This window comes from Ahaetulla prasina, chromosome 8 (genome assembly GCF_028640845.1).
Source record: "Ahaetulla prasina isolate Xishuangbanna chromosome 8, ASM2864084v1, whole genome shotgun sequence".
Lineage (NCBI taxonomy): Eukaryota > Metazoa > Chordata > Lepidosauria > Squamata > Colubridae > Ahaetulla > Ahaetulla prasina.
This window is the reverse complement of record NC_080546.1, coordinates 16,830,162-16,852,440: the sequence shown is the minus strand read 5'-3', so window position 1 is coordinate 16,852,440 and position 22,279 is coordinate 16,830,162. Positions and strand designations below refer to the sequence as shown.

The window sequence follows — 22,279 nt, the reverse complement described above, 5'->3', positions numbered from 1 at the left end:
TTTGGATACCATTTTGACCTTTAGGATTTCCCCAGCTAGGGGACCTGCCCTTTTTTCAGTAAACTTCAGATGATGATGGTGATGATGATTGCTATTGTGCATTACAATTCAAACTGTCCTACGGCAGCCTTTCAAGGCTCGAGAGGACTCCTGGCGCCTTTGAGGAGTTGTACTTTTGACAAAGTTGGAGAACGAGGCGCATCATTTGCTTCGCCTCCGGACATTACTACGATTCCCATCATGCCTTATTGAAACCTTAAAACAATCCTTTGGCCGTAACGCATGCGCAGAAGAGAAAACACTCTTCTGGCTATGGTACGTCTCCTCTCTCTCTCTCTCTCTCTCTCTGTTTCAGCACGGTACCAAAAGAACCGCATGCGCAAACCAATAGCTTTAAGCTCTGGGCGCAGACGCGCTAGCCCCAAGTTTGTTTCTTGTTTTCTGCGCCCCGCCCACTTCCCCCCCCGCGCCAAACCGCGGCGCCTGCGCATGCTCGTTGCCGTTGGACTGATGGGGAGAGCGCTTGGCGGTGGCGCGCGCGTGGACGGTAACGGTCCTCGGTGCGGCTGCCTGTGACTTGCGAGGGAAGGAGGGAGGAAGAGAGGCGGGAAAGCTCAGCGAGTGGGCGACGGGTCTCCGTACCTGAAAAGGGGACAGGGCTGGACGGTTGGCTTTCCCAAAAAGCCAGGCTTCTGCCATCGTATGTGTAAGGGCTTTTTTTTTTTGCCTTCGCGAGAGGAAGGCACTCTGTACTTGTCCAGAGGCACTTTTCTCCTTCAAAAACCATGCTTGACTACCGCAACGTGGAGGAAACATGGAGGAATGGGGTGGGCATTATTAGGTACGAGGGAAAGCAGCTGACAGTGCCCAAGTGGTCCTCAACTTACGACCACCATCGAGCCCAGAATTTACGTTGCTTAAGCCAGGGGTCTCCAACCTTGGCAACTTTAAGACTTGTGGACTTCAATTCCCAGAATCTCTCAGCTTTGCTGGCTAAGGAATTCTGGGAGTTGAAGTCCACAAGTCTTAAAGTTGCCAAGGTTGGAGACCCCTGGCTTAAATGAGAAATGGGTTCAGTGAGTTTGGTCCCACTTTGCGGCCGTTTTGGTGTTAGAATTAGTGGCACGGTGGTTAAGTGCACCTGTCTTCCTCATTGGCTTTGCTGATCGGAAGGTCGCAAAAGGGGATCAACAAGTGACTCCATGGGGCTGCTGCAAGGTGTCGTTAAGTATGAAAAATGGTCATAAGTTACTTTTTTTTTTTGGTGCTGTTGTAACTTCGAACAAACTGGCGTAAGTCGAGGACTGCCTGCACAGTAGTTGGATGAGAAGACAAGGGTGTCAGGCTACAGCTACGTTCTTGATCCTCAGTCATGGTTGGCTTGGTTTGGCTCAAGAACATCTGGAGACCCAAGGTTGAGAAAGAAAAAAGCTGGAGGAATTGTGTTAAACCCAGGAGGATTGCTTTGTGCATTTTGTTTTATGGATTTGGGGAGTGGAGGTGGGTTGTGCGTGAATGGCTAGAAAGTGTCTTTGGAAATCAGGTGGGGAGAGTCTGCTTGGATGAAGGAGAAGATTTTGCTATTGGGTAAAGGACCCAGTTCTCTTTGGAAATATATGCAGGGAAAAATTTAAAAGTTCCCAAGATGACATAATGCAGGATATGAGGAAGAACGTATAAGAGGAAACCAACTGAGTAAGAGAGTGTTTCAGATACTGTATGTGTGAAGTATATATATGAGCTTTTAGAGAATGACAAAGTAATGGAAGTAGATTATAATTTCAAGATGGGTCATTATGAAACAGGAGGATGAATGCTAAGAGTGATGACCTTTGAATGAACAATAAAAGGGAGGAGTTAATTTTAATGTATTACCCACACACTGCTGACTGAAGTTTCATGTTACTAGCCTAACCGAATTGCTCCACTGTTAATTGCTTCCTGCTTATGGTTTCAGTGAAGTCTATAAAACATTTATAGTTACTTGAACTAGGAACTCAATAGAAGGAAGTTACAAAGATGCTTATTACGATGTGCCTTGGCTGGCTGGTTGAGAAAGGTATGGTGTTTGTATTTGAGCTATTTTGTTTAGGAGTGTTGGTTTTGTATTAGCAATAGCTCCTGTGAGCAGGAATTTCGTCAAATGTTATTGCAACCAACATAAATGGTTCATTCTTGAGATCGTGCAACTGTAAGATATCTTCATTTCCATCAAAGCAGCATAGTTTTCCAGTATATCTTATACTTCTAAAAGTATATTTTATTGTGAAAGATCACTTATTTTGAGTTGTAAAGTCAATGTTGTACAGTATATAATATACTTGAATTTTGCATCAGTTGTAGTGATTTATGATAAGTTTCTGGACTCAACTAAAAGTCTGCAATGATTTTTAAAAAATCTGGCATGGTTTGAGAGCAGGTTATGACATCAATTACATGCATGTAAACTTGCCTTTGTTCTTGTGGTTGGCCTGCCAGGCATACTTTCAGTCATATCTCTAGTATGATCACAGATTACTTGATTCACCTATATTGCAAAATTGATTGCCTAAAGAAATCCAGTTCTCTCTCTTTAATCCTCTGCGTGAAGCCAAAGGATTAAAATCACAAAACTGATCTTTTTATGCTCAGGCACATATTATTATAGAAGCTGTGGTGGAGCAGTGGTTGGAATGCAGTACTGCAGGCTATATCTGCTGACTGCTGCCTGCCTGCAATTTGGCAGTTCAAATCTCACCAGGTTCAAGGTTGACTCAGCCTTCCATCCTTCCGAGGTGAGTAAAATGACAAACCAGATTGTTGGGGGCAATATGCTGACTCTGTAAACCGCTTAGAGAGGGCTTTAAAGCACTGTGAAGCAGTATACAAGTCTAAGTGTTATTGCTATTTTATCTAATGTTATGTTCTAGTAAACATTGTTTTAAATTGGTAGAAATATATCATTTTTGTTACAGAGAATATATTGATTAATATTTAATCCGTTGGCATATGTGTCATCAATCAAATTCAAACTATAAGAAAGTACTGTTCCATTCATATGCATAGCATACACATTTTTCTCCATTCTTTCGACTTTGGTGTAGTATTGCCTTGACATAGTGACTTGGTCTGCTGAGTTGTGGATCACAGAATAGTGAAGTCAGGAAACTCTTGTTCTGTCATTTGGCATTCCTCTCCTTGGTGCACATGTCAAAGGTTAGCCTTAGTTCAGGAAACTGTAGAAGCTGGGAGTGAAGCAAGTGAATCAGTTTGTGTGTAAAAAAATGTGGATTCCAACTCCAGGTCTAATTCCAAAGATAAAATACTGAAATGAATATGTGCTCAACCATTTAATTCTGCAGTCCTGGTCTTGCCTCAATTTAACTGTTGTTCACCTAGATTTACAAGTTGTCACCAACTTACAACCACAATTGAGCCCCAAATTTCTCTTGCTAAGTAAGACAGTCGTTAAGTGGGTTGTGCCCCATTTTATGACATTTTGCCCACAGTTGTTAAGTGAATCTGGCTTCCCCCATTGCCTTTGGTTGTCGGAAGCTAGCTGGGAAGATTGCAAATGGTTGACCCTGGGACATTGCAGTTGTGATAGCAATAGCACTTAGACTTCTATACTGCTTCACAGTGCTTTACCACCCTCCCTAAGCAGTTTACAGAGTCAGCATATTGCCCCCCAACAATCTTGGGTCCTCATTTTACCGATCTTGGAAGGATGGAAGGCTGAGTCAACCTTGAGCCTGGTGAGATTCGAACTGCCAAATTGCTGGCAGCTGGCAGTCAGCAGAAGTAGCCCGCAGCACTGCGCTCTGAGCACTGAACCACCGCAGCTCTTAATACATGCCAGTGATAAATACATGCCAGTTGTCAAGTGCCCAAATTTTGATCATGTGAATATGGGGACGCTGCAACAGTTGTAAGTGTGAAATGGTCATTTTTTTCAGCCCTGTTGTAACTTCGAACGGTCACTAAACAAATGGTTGTAAATTGAGGACTTCTTGGGTTGAGCAGCTATTCAAAAATTACAGTATTGCTGGACCTTAGACTTAGCAGCAATCACTGTGTCCCCATGGTCACCTGATCAACCTGTGGGTATGTGCCTAGCCTTTATTTATGACCGTTGTAGCATCCAGTCACCTTTTCCAGTTATGTGAGAACTCGGAGTGAGTTCTCCAACGCCCCCTCCTATTTTCCCCCTCTCTAACTTTTCCTTTTTGAGGGAGATGAGGTGACTGCTTTATTCTGCCTCTGCTGTCTCAGCACCCTAGAAATCCTTTTAGCAGAAGCTATGGAACCCACGTTGGAGAAACCAGCCGCCAGGAAAAAAGCCAGCTCAGGTGGGGCACCATCACCTCACCATCTATACCCTTTTGGTTGCCCTGCACAGGATGGTAAAAATAAAAATGCTCCCATTGCATAGGATTCACCCCTCCACAGCATCCGCCTGTGATTCCTACTGGCCCACCTGTGGCTCCCAGGAGCCGATCACCATCAATTCCTTTGTACTAGGAGAATCCAGCACTAATCAGGAGTCTGAACCTTGTGACATATCCCACAATAATAAGTTTGTGGTTAGGAATCTCCCAGTAAGACCTTGTTTGTTTCCCCTACCCTGATTTCATTTGTTGAATATTGTATATGTCTAGTTTAATGAACAGAAGGACTAGGGGAGACATGATAGCAGTGTTCCGATATCTCAGTGGCTGTCACTAAGAAGAGGGAGTCAAACTATTCTCCAAAGCACCTGAGGACAGGACAAGAAGCAATGGGTGGGAACTAATCAAGGAGAAAAGCAACCTAGAACTAAAGAGAATTTTTCTGACAGTTAGAACAATTAATCAGTGGAACCATTTGCCTCCAGGAGTTGTGGATGCTCCAACACTGGAAGTTTTTAAGAAGAGATTGGACAGCCATTTGTCTGAAATGTTATAGGGTTTCCTGCCTGAGCATGGTGTTGTACTAGAAGACCTCCAAGGTCCCTTCCAACTCTATTATTCTATTCTACTCTACTCTACTCTACTCTACTCTACTCTACTCTACTCTACTCTACTCTACTCTACTCTACTCTACTCTACTCTACTCTACTCTACTCATATGCTAACAAAATCTTTTGAAGAAACAGTTTCTCTTGCTTTATTCAAGTATTGGGAACTGAAGGCAATCATTTCTTGAGTTGTTCTAAGTCACACTTAATGGGCGGCACTATTTTTTTAAAACAATGTTTTAAAAATTAAAATATCAACATATCTTTTTAAAAATGCACTGTAAAATGGAACTAACATTGTGCCGTTTCCACCTGCTCAGTTACAGCTTCATGCAATACCAGCAGTTTTATAAAGCAAGGTGAGTTCCATCGTAAAATAAATCCTAAAATATTGTAGACAGTCATTCCAGACATTAATTCGGTACTCTTAAACCAAGAGGTTTGTATGGGAGATATCTTTTCCATCATTGTTAAGATTAGAGACTGTTACAAAAAAGAACAGGGCAAAAAGTATAAATATCTCTGCTGATTATCTGCATGAGTATCTTTGAAACCTTTGCTTAGAAATAAAATCTTCCCAGTGAAGTTTAACTCATTCTGTAAATTACAAACTAATTATCTTCCCTTTCCCTTACCCTGTTTCCCTCCCTGGTTTTTTTCCTTGCTGCAAGAATGGACAGGATATGTGTTTCTTTCAGTATTTGCGAGAATAATTGGTGCATATAAATTATATGCAATTATTTTTATAAATGAGGTATCTTAATTTAGTATAAATAAATTTTAATTAGCAATTTAATTTATGGATTCAGTTTTGGGTAAGGATATTTGTGTACATATGTGCATAAACAGATATAATGCATGCACACATTTCTTGGGAAGGAAATCTCCAAATTTTGTATCAGCTGAGGGCTCTATTTAAGAAACTCCATAGGATCTTTATTTATCTAATTTTATTTTTTGCTTATTCTTTCTTTGGAGGTCATCATTTTAAATAGAGATCGCTTTCCTCCCAAGTAATATTGAGCGATGAAACATGACTATGGAGATTCATTTCCAAATGTAACAATAAAGAGAAGGGGAAGATACATCATTGCTTGTATTCTGTTGTGACTAGAATGGAACATTTTAAGATAGTTAGAAATAGATTTGATATTTTCTGGTTTATTGTGGAACAGCTTCAGACATTTAAATCTTTAGGCTCTTGGATAAGTTGTGTGCCATTTCTATTATTTGAGATTTATTTCTCTCAATCTGTTCATGGTTTTTTTTTAAAACTTTGCAACAACTGCTACTGCTTTGCTCATTCTGTGTTACCTAAATCACTGGGGTTCTCATGCAGAAGTGCCACGAATAGCCATAACGTAGATATGACATATGATTTAGGTGCTTCATATGGCTTAAGATAGTTAAGAGGCTCCATTTTCATAGGGCTGAGGGCCTTGCTAATTTTCATTGAGGGCTTCATTGCAAAAAGTTCCAAGTCACAGTTTTTAAAGCGTAGGAGATATTAAATACTAATTTTAAGTGTTTTAATTATTTGTTAATTATAACCAAGTCCAGCCACTTTGCTGCTGGTTGTCCTCTTCTCTTCCTGCTACTTTTGTCAGCATTGGAGTCGTCACTGGAGAGTTAAGTCTTCACAAAATGAGTCCAAAGTAGAATTGTTTGAGCTTGGTCATTTGTACCTCTCGTGAGAACAGACTTCTCATCTATTAGCAGGGCAGCAAGACAAAGTAAAGAGAGACATTATCATTATGAGAGTTGTTGATGGGCAAGGGAATATATCTGACTCTGTCAGCTTATAACATAGCAGGTTGTTCAGATAATTATGTTGTGTAGCCTAAGGCCTACTGTGGGGACCCTACCCCTAGATTCTTGTTCATATTTTGGAATAATGTTACTTGCTTGGAATTAGTTGTAGGCTATAGTTCAGAAACCACTAAGTTAGAGCATACACTGTAGTTTCCATTACTGATGACTTCACCTGGGCATTGAGCTAAAAAGGTTTCAAGCATTTTTTTGCTTAAAGGTGTAATCTGCTTAAATAGTAAAAGAGTAAATTTACATATCTGTAATAAAACATATCTAATCTCTTCTCAACAGTAATTACCATTTTGATTCACAGTTCTTCATTTACGCTGAATTTTGACTAAATTGTGTTCATGTGTCAGGACAGAAAACTGTTTGCATCCAGAAAAAAAGAGTGCCCAGCAGTTTTGACTCTCAGTTCAATAAAATGCCCCCCCCCCCAAAGGCAGTGTGACAGGATCTACTTCTTGTTAAGTAGAAAGGTTGCTAATTTTCGGTGATTTTTCTCTTCACGCTATACTGAATAGACCTGCAGTACCTCATGCGTCCTTTGTTAGCATATAAAGAAAATATGCGTCATGAACTTCCTCTAAATGTCAAAGGCAATGCATGAGTTAACCTTCCTTGATTGTCTCTTTTCAAAATACACTAATTTTAGTTCTGTCAAAAATCATAAGCCCCTTTCTTGATTTTCCATTTATTTGCATTGATCTGTTCAAAGAAGCAGAATAGTAGTTGGCAAAGTATTTCTGGAAATATGTGTTTCAGGCATACCATTGACAGAAATACCTAACCTGTTTTATGTTTTGTTTTTAAATCAGAAGATATTGGCTATCCCCAAATGGATGTTAGCTGGTGCACATAATAGGATGCGTGCTGAGTCTTTTCATGGAGACTAAAAGTACACTTGGAAAAAGATAAACAGCTAATGGCTTCTGAATCAATGGTCCCAGAGCAAGGAAAACATACAGTGACTGGTAAAATACATCAAAAGCAGGAAAGGACACCTTTGAACTGTGATGGGGAAGAAGACACATTTGTATTTGAAGCAAATGAAGCTTGGAAGGATTTTCACAGCTCTCTTCTCCATTTCTATGAAGCCGGAGAGCTTTGTGACGTGACGCTAAAGGTAGTGCTTTATATTTTCCATATAATTTTGAATTTCTCTATGGAATTTCCCATATATTTTGTGAAATACTAGAAGACGTATTTGCTTTTCATCACTTGTGTTTCCACTGGCTGATTGGGAATGAACTTCAATCATTCACATCACTCTTCTTTTATTTAAAAGTTTCTAGAAATCTTATAAAAGGACAGTTAATACTTGTTGGAATCTTGCAACGGCTCTATATAATGATGGGCTCCTGAAATAGAAACTAATACTTCCGTCATCTGCAGGAGTAGTGGGTTCCTCTTTGCTACTGGTTTGGAACTGGGAGCACGTGCGTGTGCTCGTTTGCTTCGTTCACGCATGGCGCTTCTGTGCATGTGCAGAGCATCCATGATGACGTTTGGGTGGGTGGGCGGAGCCTCCTGCTGCTGCCACTACCGGTTCGTCCAAACTGGGGCGAACCGGTAGAAACCTACCACTGATCTGCAGGCAGGAAGAAAAAAGGGAAAACTAGAAAAATTTATACCAGTGAGATAAATAACACTTTCTAACAGTAGAAGCAAAATGAAAATATTTGTAAGAACTTTCAGTTTACTGAAATATCAGTAAAACATATTATCAAACATTCTATTTGATTTGTGGACCTTGTGGGTTGCTTTAAATAATGGGCTAAAGTAGCTTAACTAAATAATGGAAAGCACCTGAATTCCAGCTCCAATACTTATTTTGTCATCTTGCTTTGTTTTTGTAAATTCGCTTTCGAAATTTCAGTTTGATCAGCTATCCTGGTATTAAATGTTCTGGGCTTGAGAACATGTTTCCAACCTAGGATCAGTTCTTGTGGGGTCAGAACAATATCAGTAGAATTTGTGTTTAAAAACCTTCTTCAATGTTGAAGTCCCATAAATTTATTTAGCTGCAGGTGTTCCCTTTTTGCTTTAGGCTAAAGTGAGCTACTGTTAACATTCTTATATGTTTTACTTCCAGGTGGGCTCAAAGTTGATTACCTGTCACAAGCTTGTCCTGGCTTGTGTTATACCTTACTTCAGAGCCATGTTTCTTTCGGAAATGGCAGAAGCTAAACAATCATTGATTGAAATCAAAGATTTTGACGGTGATGCCATTGAAGACTTGGTCAAGTTTGTTTATTCCTCCCGACTAATGCTGACAGTGGACAATGTCCAGCCTCTCTTATATGCTGCCTGCATTCTCCAAGTGGAGATAGTGGCCAAAGCTTGCTGTGAGTACATGAAGCTGCATTTTCACCCTTCCAATTGCCTGGCAGTGAGGGCCTTTGCAGAGAGTCACAACCGTATTGACTTGATGGACATGGCTGACCACTATGCCTGTGAACACTTCGTTGAAGTGGTGGAATGTGAAGACTTTGTGAGTGTATCACCTCAGCACCTTCATAAACTCTTGTCTTCAAGTGACCTGAGCATTGAGAATGAAAAGCAAGTTTATTGTGCTGCTATTAAATGGCTTTTGGCCAATCCCCAGCACCATGCTTTATGGTTAGATGAAATAGTTGCTCAGGTAAGAACCACATGAGAGTAGGATTAAAAATGCTGTTAATAACTATATTGTTCTTCTCGTTGTATTTTTCTTTAAATTTATGATGGTACTTTCAAGCAGCCATATTTTTTTCTTTATGCACTTTTAGTGGTATATGTATAAAATGAGCACAATTGGTTCAGCCAAATAGGTACTGTTTGCTTTTGTTAGATTCAACTCCTTATGTCCATTTAGACTTGGAGACAGTATGGAAATAGATTCCATTAATCTAGCCTACACCCTCGTATGTCCTGGTGTTCTCCCATCCAGTTACTGATTAGATTAGCCTCAGTCTCCAGGTTGAAAATTAGCAGCCAGACGATGGCCACTGCTGTTACAGCTTTTGTTCAATATTGACAGTCCTGCACTATATAATTATGTAAATGGCAACCTGCAGCATAGAGGCAGGATGACCAAAGAATGCTTAATAGAGAAATTGGAATTAAATTTATTATCATTTTTCTTCAAGGGTATTCCCTCTCCGTATAGTGCTACTAAGGCGAAACAATTTCTGTTGTTCATCTTGAATAAATGACAGTACCTGGTAGGCTTCTTAACGGAGCTGATCTTTGCAGGCTTTCTATTTGCGGGCTTTTGGCTATTTAGCTAAAAACGATATTCAGCTCTTTCGGGACTTCTTCCATGAGTAAGCCATTAGAAATTGGTTTGGATAGCATTTCCAGTGGTTCCAGCGTGCTTGATATTATTCTTTCCAGTCTGAACTTGCATTGCAATTTTGTCCTGATGAAACATGCATATTGCACCTTTTCACTGGTTAAATAAAACTAGTTTAACCAACCAGGCTTGTTCATAAATAAAGGTTATTTATTTTTGAAATTCATTGCTGACACTATGCCAGTTATATCTGGTCAGAGTAGGCAAAAATCCCATATCCTTGGATAATATGCAGCAGTAAGAATGAAAATTGAACTGTAGCCTGGCATTCTCTCATTGGTCAAAGTGATACGGGAAGATGTCCATTTTGATCTTGATGCTGCTATTCAATTCATCATTTGTGTTTGTTCCCCTAGGTACGCCTGCCTCTGTTACCTGTTTGTTTCCTTATGGGAGTTGTTGCAAAAGAACAAATAGTCAAGCAGAACTTAAAATGCCGAGATTTGTTAGATGAAGCACGAAACTACCACCTTCATTTAAGCAGTCATACGGTACCAGATTTTGAATATTCTGTTCGGACAACCCCAAGGAAACACACAGCAGGTATTTTTATTTTTTCCTGATACGCCGATGGTATAGATTTGAAAATGTCATGTTCTGTGAAATCCTGTTGATGAGTTCAATGAGTGCTTTATCTGATACACACTGAGTTTTATTAATTGATTTAAATCTTATCAAACAAGCTACTCTCCATTTTGTTTTGTTTTTTGTCCTCTTAGGTGTCCTTTTCTGTGTTGGAGGACGTGGGGGATCCGGCGACCCATTCCGCAGTATTGAGTGCTACTCAATAAATAAAAATAGCTGGTTTTTTGGTCCTGAAATGAACAGTAGAAGGAGGCATGTAGGAGTAATCTCAGTGGGAGGTTCGTAAGAAGAAAATTCTATTTTCAAATAATTCTGTATTCTATTGTAGCTTATGATTCAGCCGTTCCCGCTACCCTATAATCACTGTATTTTCCGAGGAGGAAGAAAACTCTGAATTTAAGATGAATTTAAGATCACAAAAGCAAAGCAAAAAAAGGTAGTTGGGGGAGGGGAATAGGACTAATATCCTGTGTAGGGCACAACTTCCCCATTTTTTTCAACCTAGGAAATCCCCCCCTCGTACATTTCTTATGAGACATATATATTGGTTTGTACATCACAGTTATGTCTATATATACTTGCCATAAACATTTCAAAAATAGCACTAAAGCAAAATTGAGTTACTAATATCTATAACTTATAGTTCTTCATTTATAAAATGTACCCCATCTATATACCAAGCTCTCTCTCTCAAACACAAAATTGTACTGTATTTGTGTTTTTCATGTATGTGTACAGCAGTGCTTAAAAGTTTGTGAATGCTTTTGAATTTTTAATATTTCTACATAAATACAGAAGACATAAATCACGCTTAAAATGTAATCTGTTCTCTACATAAGTCCTAAAACGACTAAAAAGAACCAAATTGTGGAAATAAGTCAGTACTTGCTCATTTATTATTCATTTATAATAAATTAGAGTATTCTGCTGCAATTTCATCTGGATCAGGTATAGATTTTGCTAAAACCTAGCCTTGTATTTTCATAGGCTCCCCTTGGCAGAGCCTCGTTTTTTTTATTTCAGATTTCTCCTCCCTGTGTTTGGGATATCTCTTCCCCCCCCCTAAATATCTGCTTGCTAGTAGTGGCCTAGTAAAGAAAATCTTCCTTAATAATGCTTTTTTATTAAAAGAAAATACTCAAGAGAACTCACAAACATAGTGGAAATTGTTAAGAGGGCTCAGTAGTAACATGGTACTACTGGAAAACAAAAAATACAAAATACAAGAATTAAAAAAAAAATGTATGATGTATGCCTGAATAAAGAAGTCTTCATATTCTGAGAAAAGGTCATCAGAAAAGTCGAACTGATTTGAAATGATAGAAAATATTTGTAGCTCGGGTGGTAGATGTCGGCGGTGGTTTGTTCTCTGAAGTTTCTGTTTGACATTAGCCAAAATAATCTTCTGCATAGAGGGATGTGATGTTCTTCCAGCCAATCCGATGTCAGATGCTAAGTTGGACGAATGTTTACTCCAAGAATTGTAATGATATCCTATAGATGAAATGCTTGAATAAAAAAGTAAAGATGTGCTAATATTTACCAGTACAGTACAATTGTTAACCATTTAATTCAGCAGGTCATGCAGGAAGAAAGAGTTAATTCAGGGGAGGGAACATTTCAGTTAATACATGTTTTGCCAAACATGTATTAACTACAATTGGCTATGTCTGGGCAGATTATAATATTAGCAATAAATAGCAATAAAAATAAGACGATGGGCTATTCTTACTTTTCTTCTTATGAAATAAATTGACCATTTCAGGTAAAGTTTATGCCGTGGGTGGGCACGATGGAAATGAGCACCTCGGCAGCATGGAAGTATTTGATCCTCTCACAAATAAATGGATGATGAAAGCATCAATGAATACCAAAAGGTAGGTAAATTTGGAGATGTGCCTTCGGAATGGGTTTTTGGAAACTCACTGATGAGTAAAGTCATTCATTGGTTAGTCTAATGGTCCTTTTTGATGATTTACATTTTTTTTTGGTAAACTATTTGTAATAAATTATATATGGGTTTTATTACATTACATGTTGACTTTTGTTACCCAAGTGAATCAAAGATACCAAACTCATGTTTCCCAGAAAATAAGACCCAGTCTTAATTTTCCTTTTTGGCCCCAAAATAAGCACCAGGCCTTATTTTTGGGGGATGTCTTGCTCGCTTACCTTAGGACCACCGCAGCCAGGCCTCCCATGCCCTGAAACCTGTTGTGCTGCTGCCTGAGTCTGCAGCTGCTGTGCAGAAGAAGTTAGGCAGCGACGCAACAAATGTCAAGGCATGGGAAGCCTGGCTGCAGTGGTCCTAAGGTAGCAGGTGCGGAGCGCATGGGACAGCTCCCCCCACCCACCCTAGCTTGATTTTTACGCATACTCCTCACCCCACCTCATACAACCAGATGGTGGTGGGGCTTAACTAGGGTTTATTTTGGGAGTTAAGGCTTATATTAGGCACAGGCATGAAAATCGGGCTAGGGCTTGTTTTTGGGGTAGGTTGTATTTTCAGGAAAACACAGTATATATACCTTATAAGGAGGATGTTGGCTTGACTGGTTGGAACTGGGCAGGAGGTTAGCATTCGAGACCCAAGAGCTGCCCTGGGGCAGGGTTGAGCTCTTGTCCTTCACTCCCAAGTTCCTATTGGAGACATGAAAGGAGCCCCCAACTGGACGTCTCCAGAGCAACAGTGATGTCACCAGCCAATCCTTTCAAGCCGGAAGTGCCTCAGTGCTTCCGACACGAGTGCAAAAATATACCTTAGGAGTACATTTGCTGCTTTATTTTTAAATATCTGTGTTTTGCTAGGAGAGGAATTGCTCTCGCCTCTCTTGGAGGCCCCATTTATGCCATTGGAGGCTTAGATGATAACACTTGCTTCAGTGAGGTGGAGAGATACGACATGGAATCGGACCAGTGGAGCGGAGTTGCATCTATGAATACCCCTCGCGGAGGAGTTGGTTCTGTGGCTCTTCTGGTGAGTCTGTTGAGCAGCCTTGAAATGGACAGCAAACATTGCCTGCCAGAGCAGAAATAGTAATATAATATGGAGTCCTTCAGCTATAACTATATTCAATGCAGATGTGGAATAGAACAGGTGTGAGAAATACAGCAATATAATATTACCAACACCTGTTAATATTTTTCAGAATTTTGCACTAGGTTTCAGTTTATCCAGTTGGATTACAATTTGTATTGTTTCATTATTTTTACAATTCAATGTGAGATAGTTAAACTTAGGCTGACAAAGATAAATTAATACATGTGCTTTAAGATAAGAATTTATAGAATCGTATTCTTTTTCTCATTTCAGAATAATGTATATGCCGTTGGTGGAAATGATGGCGTGGCTTCTCTGTCTAGTGTGGAGAAATACGATCCTTATCTTGATAAATGGATAGAAGTGAAAGAAATGGGTCAGCGGAGAGCTGGCAATGGGGTTAGTGAACTTCATGGCTGTTTATATGTGGTAGGTGAGTAATGTTCAGCCCTTTCTCACCTTTGATCCCCTATATTCTCATAGCTTTGCTTGAACTTTAATAATAGAAGCAGATTATGGTGAAGAGAAGACACCAGCCTTCTGTTACATTACAGCCAATATCTAAAGGGCAGCCCCAAAGAAGGGAGGGGGTGGTCAACCTAATCTCCAAAGCCCCTGAAGGTAGAACAAGAAGCAATGAATGGAAACCAATCAAGGAGAGAAGCAACCTAGAACTAAGGAGAAATTTCCTGACAGTTAGAACAATTAATCAGTGGCACAGCTAATCTTCAGAACTTGTGGGTAGTCCATCACCGGAGGTTTTAAAGAAGAAATTGGACAACTACTTGTCTCTATAAGTAGGCGGTATAAAAATCAAATAAATAAAATAAAATAAATAAATCTAGTGGCATAGGGTCTCTTGTTGAGCAAGGGGTTGGACTAGAAAACCTCCAACGTTCCTTCCAACTCTGTTATTTTGTTAACTGAGTTTCTGTGAACTCTGACTGATGAAGGAGCAGGTGTGGGGACTAGACAAGTAGATTGGACATGGCATGTTGAGTTACTCTGAGGACTTAGTTTGGCCGGTTAGGCTACAAGAGTCTGTTTTGGTTTTCAAACCCAATCCCTGAATGCTTAAGAGCAGGGGTCTCCAGCCTTGGCAACTTTCAGACTTGTGGACTTCAACTCCCACAGTTCCTCAGCTAGCTTGGCTGGCTGAGGAACTCTGGCAGTTGAAGTCCACAAGTCTTAAAGTTGCCACGGTTGGAGACCCCTGCTCAAGAGAAGGAGGAGGAAAAACTTCAGGTTACTTCATCTTTAGAGGGTTAGCTTTTGCTAGTCAGCAAGCTAGTTACTTGCTAATCAGTTCCTCACCTCTTTGCTTACATGGGTTTCTACCACACACATGTAACATTATTATACCTGGTAATGTTAGTTTGTAAATGGTAGGCTAAAGTAAAACTTTTCTTGGAGTGGAAATAGTTGTGATGGGCAATCCATCTTTTACAATACAACTATCATAGCTTGTCTGAAGAATTGTCTTAGCAAATCTATGGCATTTTGATGTGATGTTTGAATAACAGAATTTATGGTATGCTTCCTATATTGTTGGGCTATAAATCCATTAACTACAAAGAACCACGTCCCTGTCTTTATGTTCTTGTACAGGTGGTTTTGATGACAATTCTCCACTTAGCTCGGTGGAGAGGTTTGACCCTCGCACTAATAAGTGGGACTATGTAGCAGAACTAACAACTCCTAGGGGTGGAGTTGGCATAGCAACATTAATGGGCAAAATTTTTGCTGTTGGAGGACATAATGGGAATGCTTACCTGAACACAGTGGAAACCTTTGATCCAGTAGCAAACAGGTAATTTGAAGCCCTCTTTGTACTCAAAGCGTTTGAAAGTAATGCTTCACAATATGGAAGAGCATATGCAAAATTCTACATTGCAAACAATGCAGCTACTTTAACAATTTGTAAGGAAGGTACTTGGTACTCTCTACATTCTGTAAGGTCTCACTGGGTGATTTTTCACAGCTCTTGGCTTGTTCCTTTCTGAAGTGGCTGACTAAAAGTAGGAAGACTTTGATATAGTCAGTTTTAATATATAATTTTCATATTTTTACATTACTCATCAAGCAGTTTTTTTTTTAACTATATTTATTTATTTATTTATTTATTTATTTATTTATTTATTTATTTATTTATTTATTTATTTATTATTTAAATTTCTATACCGCCCTTCTCCCAAAGGACTCAGGGCAGTTTACAGCCAGAACAAAACAAAAATCTCTACATTTTCTGCCTTGAATCAATCTTGAGAAGATCAAGTGTTCTTGAGTATGGAGTAACTTGTGGTATTGATTTTTAGGCAAGCCCTTGCTCTTGTAGAGAGGCAACCTTAAGGTGTGGATTGGCATTATGCCTTCCTTTGTTCCGGATTAAGTTTGTAGCTTAAAAGCTGCATTGTAAATTTGTTTTCAACAGTATATATATCAGGATGGAATGTGTACAAAGGTTCTAAATTTGGTGCTTTTGTCTGTTTGAATCTCTCCTTTGCTGCTGATTTTTTTAAACAATTTGGTTCATCCATTGTGTCATGTCATAATGTGATTTTTGGTTCTCATTTTGGCTTAGGTTGCTATGTTAATTCAGCCATCGTGATTCAAACCATAGTTTATGAGTGCGGTGTGAAACCCAACCAGTGATTGAAGTCATAGGTTGTCATGAATCATAGTTTATTTAATTGTAGTTTGTTGGGTGCATCTCTGTTAAAGAACAAGCTATGTCATCATTTATGAACCATGGTTCCTGTTTTGCTGAAATGGCTAGAGTTTGGGTGATTTCCAATCTCTGTTTCAAATTATCCTTAACTGTTCTATCTTCAGCAAACTTTTCTTCGTGTGTTTAATATCAACTTAAGTAGTTAAATAGACACTACAATAAAAGTATTTTAAAATTGAATTAGTACCTGAGATTGAGATGTATTTAGCCTGCAGATTAACTTTTTTCACATTAATATGAGAAAAAAGCAAAGCAACTTGACTTGCATTTCTTTTTCTTTTCTTTTTTCTTTAGATGGGAGCTTGTTGGCTCCGTGTCTCACTGCAGAGCTGGGGCAGGAGTGGCTGTGTGCGCTTGCCTAAGCAGTCAAATTCGTGATATGGGTCAAGGTTCTAGCAACGTGGTGGACTGCATGTGAATTTGGGTTGAAGCCTCCAATGATTGTGAAACGCTTTCAGCCTCCTTTACTATTGTACAAAGACTTCTGAATGTTTAAAGCAATATATGTAAATATACTAGAATAGTTTTTGTATAAAAATCTGAGTGCCGTGGAAGTTTTAAAATATTTACTTACAATAAAAACTTGGGGAAAAAATTAAAAAGCGTTCAGCAAAAGGATATGTCATTCAATGGAGGCTTAAAATACATCCCTTTTATCTTCATAGAAAATTTGATGAGTGATTTCATTTCAGTTATTAGTTTACAAAGTATTCCGGAATGTAAGGACTATCTGTCAATCTTATTTTGTAGTTTTTTCAGATGCACCTTCTGAAATGCTTATACATTAGAAGAATTCATTAAGACCCCACAAAGACCTCTCTAAATACACATCTTCAACTATTATACTATGCAAGACATTTTGGGGGGAAACAATGTCTTCAATGAAAGAGTCAATGGACAAAAGCATCAGTGGTTACTTGGATTTTTAGAAATTGATCAGGTATATGATTGCCTACAACCAGTGCCACAATCTTCCTATTAAAACCTTTCAAGAGAAACAAGAACTAGGGACTAGGTCACATTATAAAAGGGAAAAATGCTCTGTTGATGAAATCAGAACAGAAGATAGATGGATTTCACCCATGGTTTAAAGGGATCAAGCTGTTTCTCAGTACTGGCTGAAAAATTCTGTGAGTTGAAGCCTACACATTTTAAATTTGCCAAGTTTGAGAAACATTATAATCTAGATTAACTCAGATCTGGGTTCCAAAAAAACGCCCAATTTTGTCTGGCAACATAGTCCTATAGGCTGGTCTTCACTTCTAATGTTTTCTTTCTTGATCGCTTTAACATGATCTTGAGTTTCCTTTCTAAAAAATCAAAGGCCGTGTGGCATATCTGTAACTATTTGCAGCATTTTCAGAAAAGGCTAATTGTCAGTGGGATTGTAAAATCTTGGAACGAATGTGATACATGCCTGATTTAATGGTCCTGGCTGCTAGCCGAGCTTCATGGGTTGTTGGACCTGTTTAGCATGTATTGGTTCCCATTATTGTAGTAGAGTCTCATTAGCTCTCATGAATTTCATTTTACAGGGTGCAGCTGCATTCCCTCTTCCCCTTAAGAAAGCCACCATCCTGTGTCCAGTTCCACAATGCATTTTTCTTCCCTTGAACATTTTTGGTTTTTAAGTTTTTAATTTTTTAACAAGCATATCAATGCATGAACATGCATGTGGTATCTGGGTGTTATACATTCTAATACAAATAAAACTAATAGAATTAATCATAGTTATTACATTCAATCAATTATTGAAACATTATTTATATTAAGTTGCAATCTCATTATTCAATTATTCTATGCTTTCTCTTGTTATTGCTTTTATTTTATTATATAAAAATGTATATACTAATATTCTCCCTTCTCTTATTTTTATCTCTTATTCTAACTTTTAATCATGTCACCCTTTATTAAAAGACATTTTCTTTCTATCCTACATTGCTTCTAATCATGTCATCTACCTAAAAAACGAAAAGAGAGAGACAAGGAAAAGCAAACCAGAACAACAGCAAAAAAGAGAAATCATCTACCCATCGACTCTTGCCTGCTTTAATAGTTTAATTGCTATGCTTTTTTTTGGCTTGCCTCCCATATTCCTCTCTTTGATCTTTATCTCACTGCATCTGCTTCTTGGTTGTTCAATTTAGGTATTTCTCCCACCTTTACCCTCCTCCACTGCTTAAGTTTCCGAAACATCATTAGCAAAGTCATTTGTTCTCCCCGATTGCTTCACTAACTGAAAAATCCCCTTTCATTTTTCCAGATGGATTATGCAAAAAGTATGGTGACAGGAGACCTGATACCCCTGACAAGAAATTATGTGGTTTTTTTTATTTTTTCTATTTATTTTTCTATTTATTTAAAGCCCTATTTACAGCCCCTGTAAATGTGCATAGAGGTCAACCTCTATTTGTTGAAAAAGATTCAATTATTAGATGATGATACAATTTGATGTGGTGCTCAATTTAATGCCAGTAGTGAAATGGCAGCCTTGATTTTTAAAACCTAATCTTGTGGCATAGAGATGTATGGATAACAGCCGCCATTATTCTCGCTGAATATGGTATGGAGTCAGGTGAAATCCAGCAAGTTCTGACAGGTTCTGGAGAACTGGTAGTGGAAATTTTGAGCAGTTTGGACAACCAGCAAATACCACCTCTGGCTGGTCCCAGAGTGGGGTGGGAATGGAGATTTTTCCAGTATCCTTCCCCTGCCACGGCCACCAAGCCACAACACACAACACACCCACTAGGGCCGGAATAGCTCAGGCTGTAAGGAGCCTGTTATTAGAACACAGTAGCCTGCAATTACTGCAGGTTCAAGCCCGGCCCAAGGTTGACTCAGCCTTCCATCCTTTATAAGGTAGGTAAAATGAGGACCCAGATTGTTGGGGGGGCAATAAGTTGACTTTGTATATATACAAATAGAATGAGACTATTGCCTTATACACTGTAAGCCGCCCTGAGTCTTCGGAGAAGGGCGGGATATAAATGTAAAAAAAAACAAAAAACCCAAAAAAACCTAAACCACGCCCACAGAACTGGTAGTAAAAAAAATAGGATTTCATCACTGTATGGAGTTAATGCGGTATTTGAGTACATCTGCATGGCTCCAGGGATTACATGGACTAATGATTAGTCTTGATGACTGTATCTTTTTTATACTGGATCCAAAATTTCCAGTTTGAGCAAAGGATTAGTATGTTTAGGTGCGACAGGAAGATAAAAGCATTTTCTGTGAATGTCTATGGAGATTCTCAGTCATCCAGGTCATGGCTGTCCCAAAGGTGCTAATTCCAAAAGGCCTTTGTTTTCCCTTGAAGATGTTTCACTTCTCACCCAAGAAGCTTCTTCAGGTCTGTTCTTCAAAGTGACTTTATGAACCAAAGAAGCTTCTTGGATGAGAAGCGAAACGTCTTCGAGGAAAAAAAGGCCAGTTGCCTTTTGAAAAAGCACCTTTGGGATCTTCTGTGAATTGTATTTTGCTTTTTTTTAATAGACTGGAAACTTATGAGTATAAAAAAAATTGGAATGGTCTGGGAAATCTAGTTAGCCAGTCTCATGTTGTGTGCCTAAATTTAGACGCAACCATTTTTTCATAGACAACCTTCAAAAATTCTTGCCTATCAAGTTGAATTAAGCAGTGGTTTCCAAAAGAGGGCGCAAAAGAGCCACATTTACCATTCTAATAGAGCAGTAGCATAGTTTTAGACAAGTTTGTACTGTGAAAATTTTATCTTAAACCATGAAGCTTTTAAATTGGAAAGCTGGTCTGAAAAGCCTGGCTTACTCTGATTTAAGAACTTACCATAAGGTTGCTCATGGCCTCAGTAACAATAAGAGACTTCTATGGCATCCTTCAAAACTAATGGATTAAAGTCGACAAGGCTAGGTCAGTAACTAACTTTGGGACTCCTTATAATGATAAATTAAATTTATAAACCCCCCTGTAAATAAGGTTAATAAAATGCATAGTATTAGGGTTGGACAAAATAAGGGCAAAGGCCCAGTGTGAATTTGCCTGGATAAGCCTAATCACATGTGGCTGACTAGGTGGCTCAGTGGCTAAGACACTGAGCTTGTTTATCAGAAAGGTTGACAGTTCAAATCCCTAGTACAGGTCTCTTGCGTGAGCAGGGGGTTGGACTATTTATTTTATTTTATTTATTTTGTCATATAAGCATAAGCATGAAATAACTATACAATAAGTATATATATAAGTATGAGTATGTAATAACTATATTAATTGGATATAACGAAAGGAAACAATAGGACAGGAACAGTAGGCACGCTTGTGCTCTTATGCACGCCCCTTATAGACCTCTTAGGAATGTGGTGAGGTCAATAGTAGATAGTCTTTGGTTGATGACCTCCAAGGTCCCTTCCAACACTGTTACTGTTACTTTAAAAAAAGAGATTCATGTACTAGGTGTTTTAGATGTTTCTAATTCATAAAGTTGCTTTGAACGTTGGTCTCTTTAAAAGCCACAGTAATTTTATACAAACTTTAAAAAGCACATTTTCTGGGCTTCAAAGCACTCAGAATTAAGATAACATTTCCATGCAGCTATGAAACAATTTACCTGGTCCTTAATTATTCATTTAAATTTCTATTCCATTTGCACGTGACATGTTCAGATAAATTCGGCATCCTTTTTCAATCCTGACACACTTCCTTCTTGTCCTGCATTAATAGGTGCTTTACCTGAGTCAGCCATGTTGAATAGCATGTCAATCACACAAGGTTACATATTCCAGAAGCTAACAAAGGATACTCGTATCTTGTCTCCCCACTTGGCTAAAGTGCAGAACTGATATAATTTTAGATGTACTCTAAAACATTTTGAACTGCATCACAATTTTACAATATAATAATCAGGATGATGAGAAATCATCTGAGGAAGCTCAATGTATCAACAACTTTATTTGCCAAAATAATCTGGCAATTATTCTGGATGATGCTGGTAGAAATTTGGGGGAAATATTGTATTGTGCAGCTGTCTGGGAATTCTGGGAGATGAAGTCCATGCATCTTAAAAGTGGCCAAGGTCAAGAAACACTGAACTAAACTTTTGCAGCTTTAAAGAGCTGCTTAGAGTTCTTTTCAAACAAGTTTGATAGAGATTGATACATGATAGATGACAGACTAGATGATAATGATGATAGATAGATAGACGATAGATGATGATGATAGATAAGATATAGGTGATAAATTAGATAGTGATAGATGGTAGGTAGGTAGATGATACGAGATAGGTAGATATAGATATGGATAAATGGATGGAGATAAAGAGATAGAGATATGATAGATGATAAGGTGTAGATCATAGATTGATAAATGATAGATGGTTGGTAGATAGGTAGATAAAATAAGTAGAGATAGATAGATAGATGATAGATAGATAGATAGATAGATAGATAGATAGATAGATAGATAGATAGATAGATAGATAGATAGATAGATAGAAGATATGAGAGAGATGATACACAGAGATAACAGAGATAGACAGACAGGTAGTACTTCCTAGCATTGAACCATTTATTTAAAACAATCGAAACACCAGCCTAGTGTTCTAAGAAGAAAGTATGTGTTAGACCAGAGTAGCTGCATGATTTATACATATAAATCATGATCAGGATTCTTTGCAGATAGTGAAACTCTCCGTACACATATAGTTGGTATCCAACGTAAGATCTGCTGGTTTTTCTTGAGGTTCCACTGAGCTGATGGAATTCTTATTGCCATGTAAGGCACTACATACTTCAGGTTGAATAGTCTAGGGGTAAAACATACTAATGATAC

General features: G+C 38.6%; 1 protein-coding gene across 13 annotated transcripts; it reads left to right on the top strand.

The window, feature by feature from the left end:
* The first annotated feature begins 211 nt into the window (after positions 1–211).
* KLHL8 (kelch like family member 8) lies at positions 212–17,079 on the top strand. 13 transcript variants are annotated; one of them, XM_058193425.1, is made up of 12 exons: positions 1,033–2,059; positions 4,252–4,328; positions 5,296–5,334; positions 7,606–7,913; positions 8,883–9,431; positions 10,481–10,667; positions 10,844–10,987; positions 12,475–12,586; positions 13,518–13,686; positions 14,023–14,182; positions 15,358–15,559; positions 16,772–17,079. In XM_058193425.1, exons 4-12 carry the CDS (start codon positions 7,713–7,715, stop codon positions 16,893–16,895), a joined length of 1,848 nt encoding a protein of 615 aa, XP_058049408.1. In that variant the 5' UTR covers positions 1,033–2,059; positions 4,252–4,328; positions 5,296–5,334; positions 7,606–7,712; the 3' UTR covers positions 16,896–17,079. The 13 variants fall into 13 exon arrangements, 12 of the variants coding, with proteins under 12 accessions (XP_058049415.1, XP_058049413.1, XP_058049411.1 ...); XM_058193428.1 differs by lacking the exons at positions 1,033–2,059; positions 4,252–4,328 and adding an exon at positions 490–560; XR_009156348.1 differs by lacking the exon at positions 4,252–4,328 and having other exon boundaries at positions 1,031–2,059; positions 14,023–14,178; positions 16,772–16,908.
* The last annotated feature ends 5,200 nt before the right edge of the window (positions 17,080–22,279 follow it).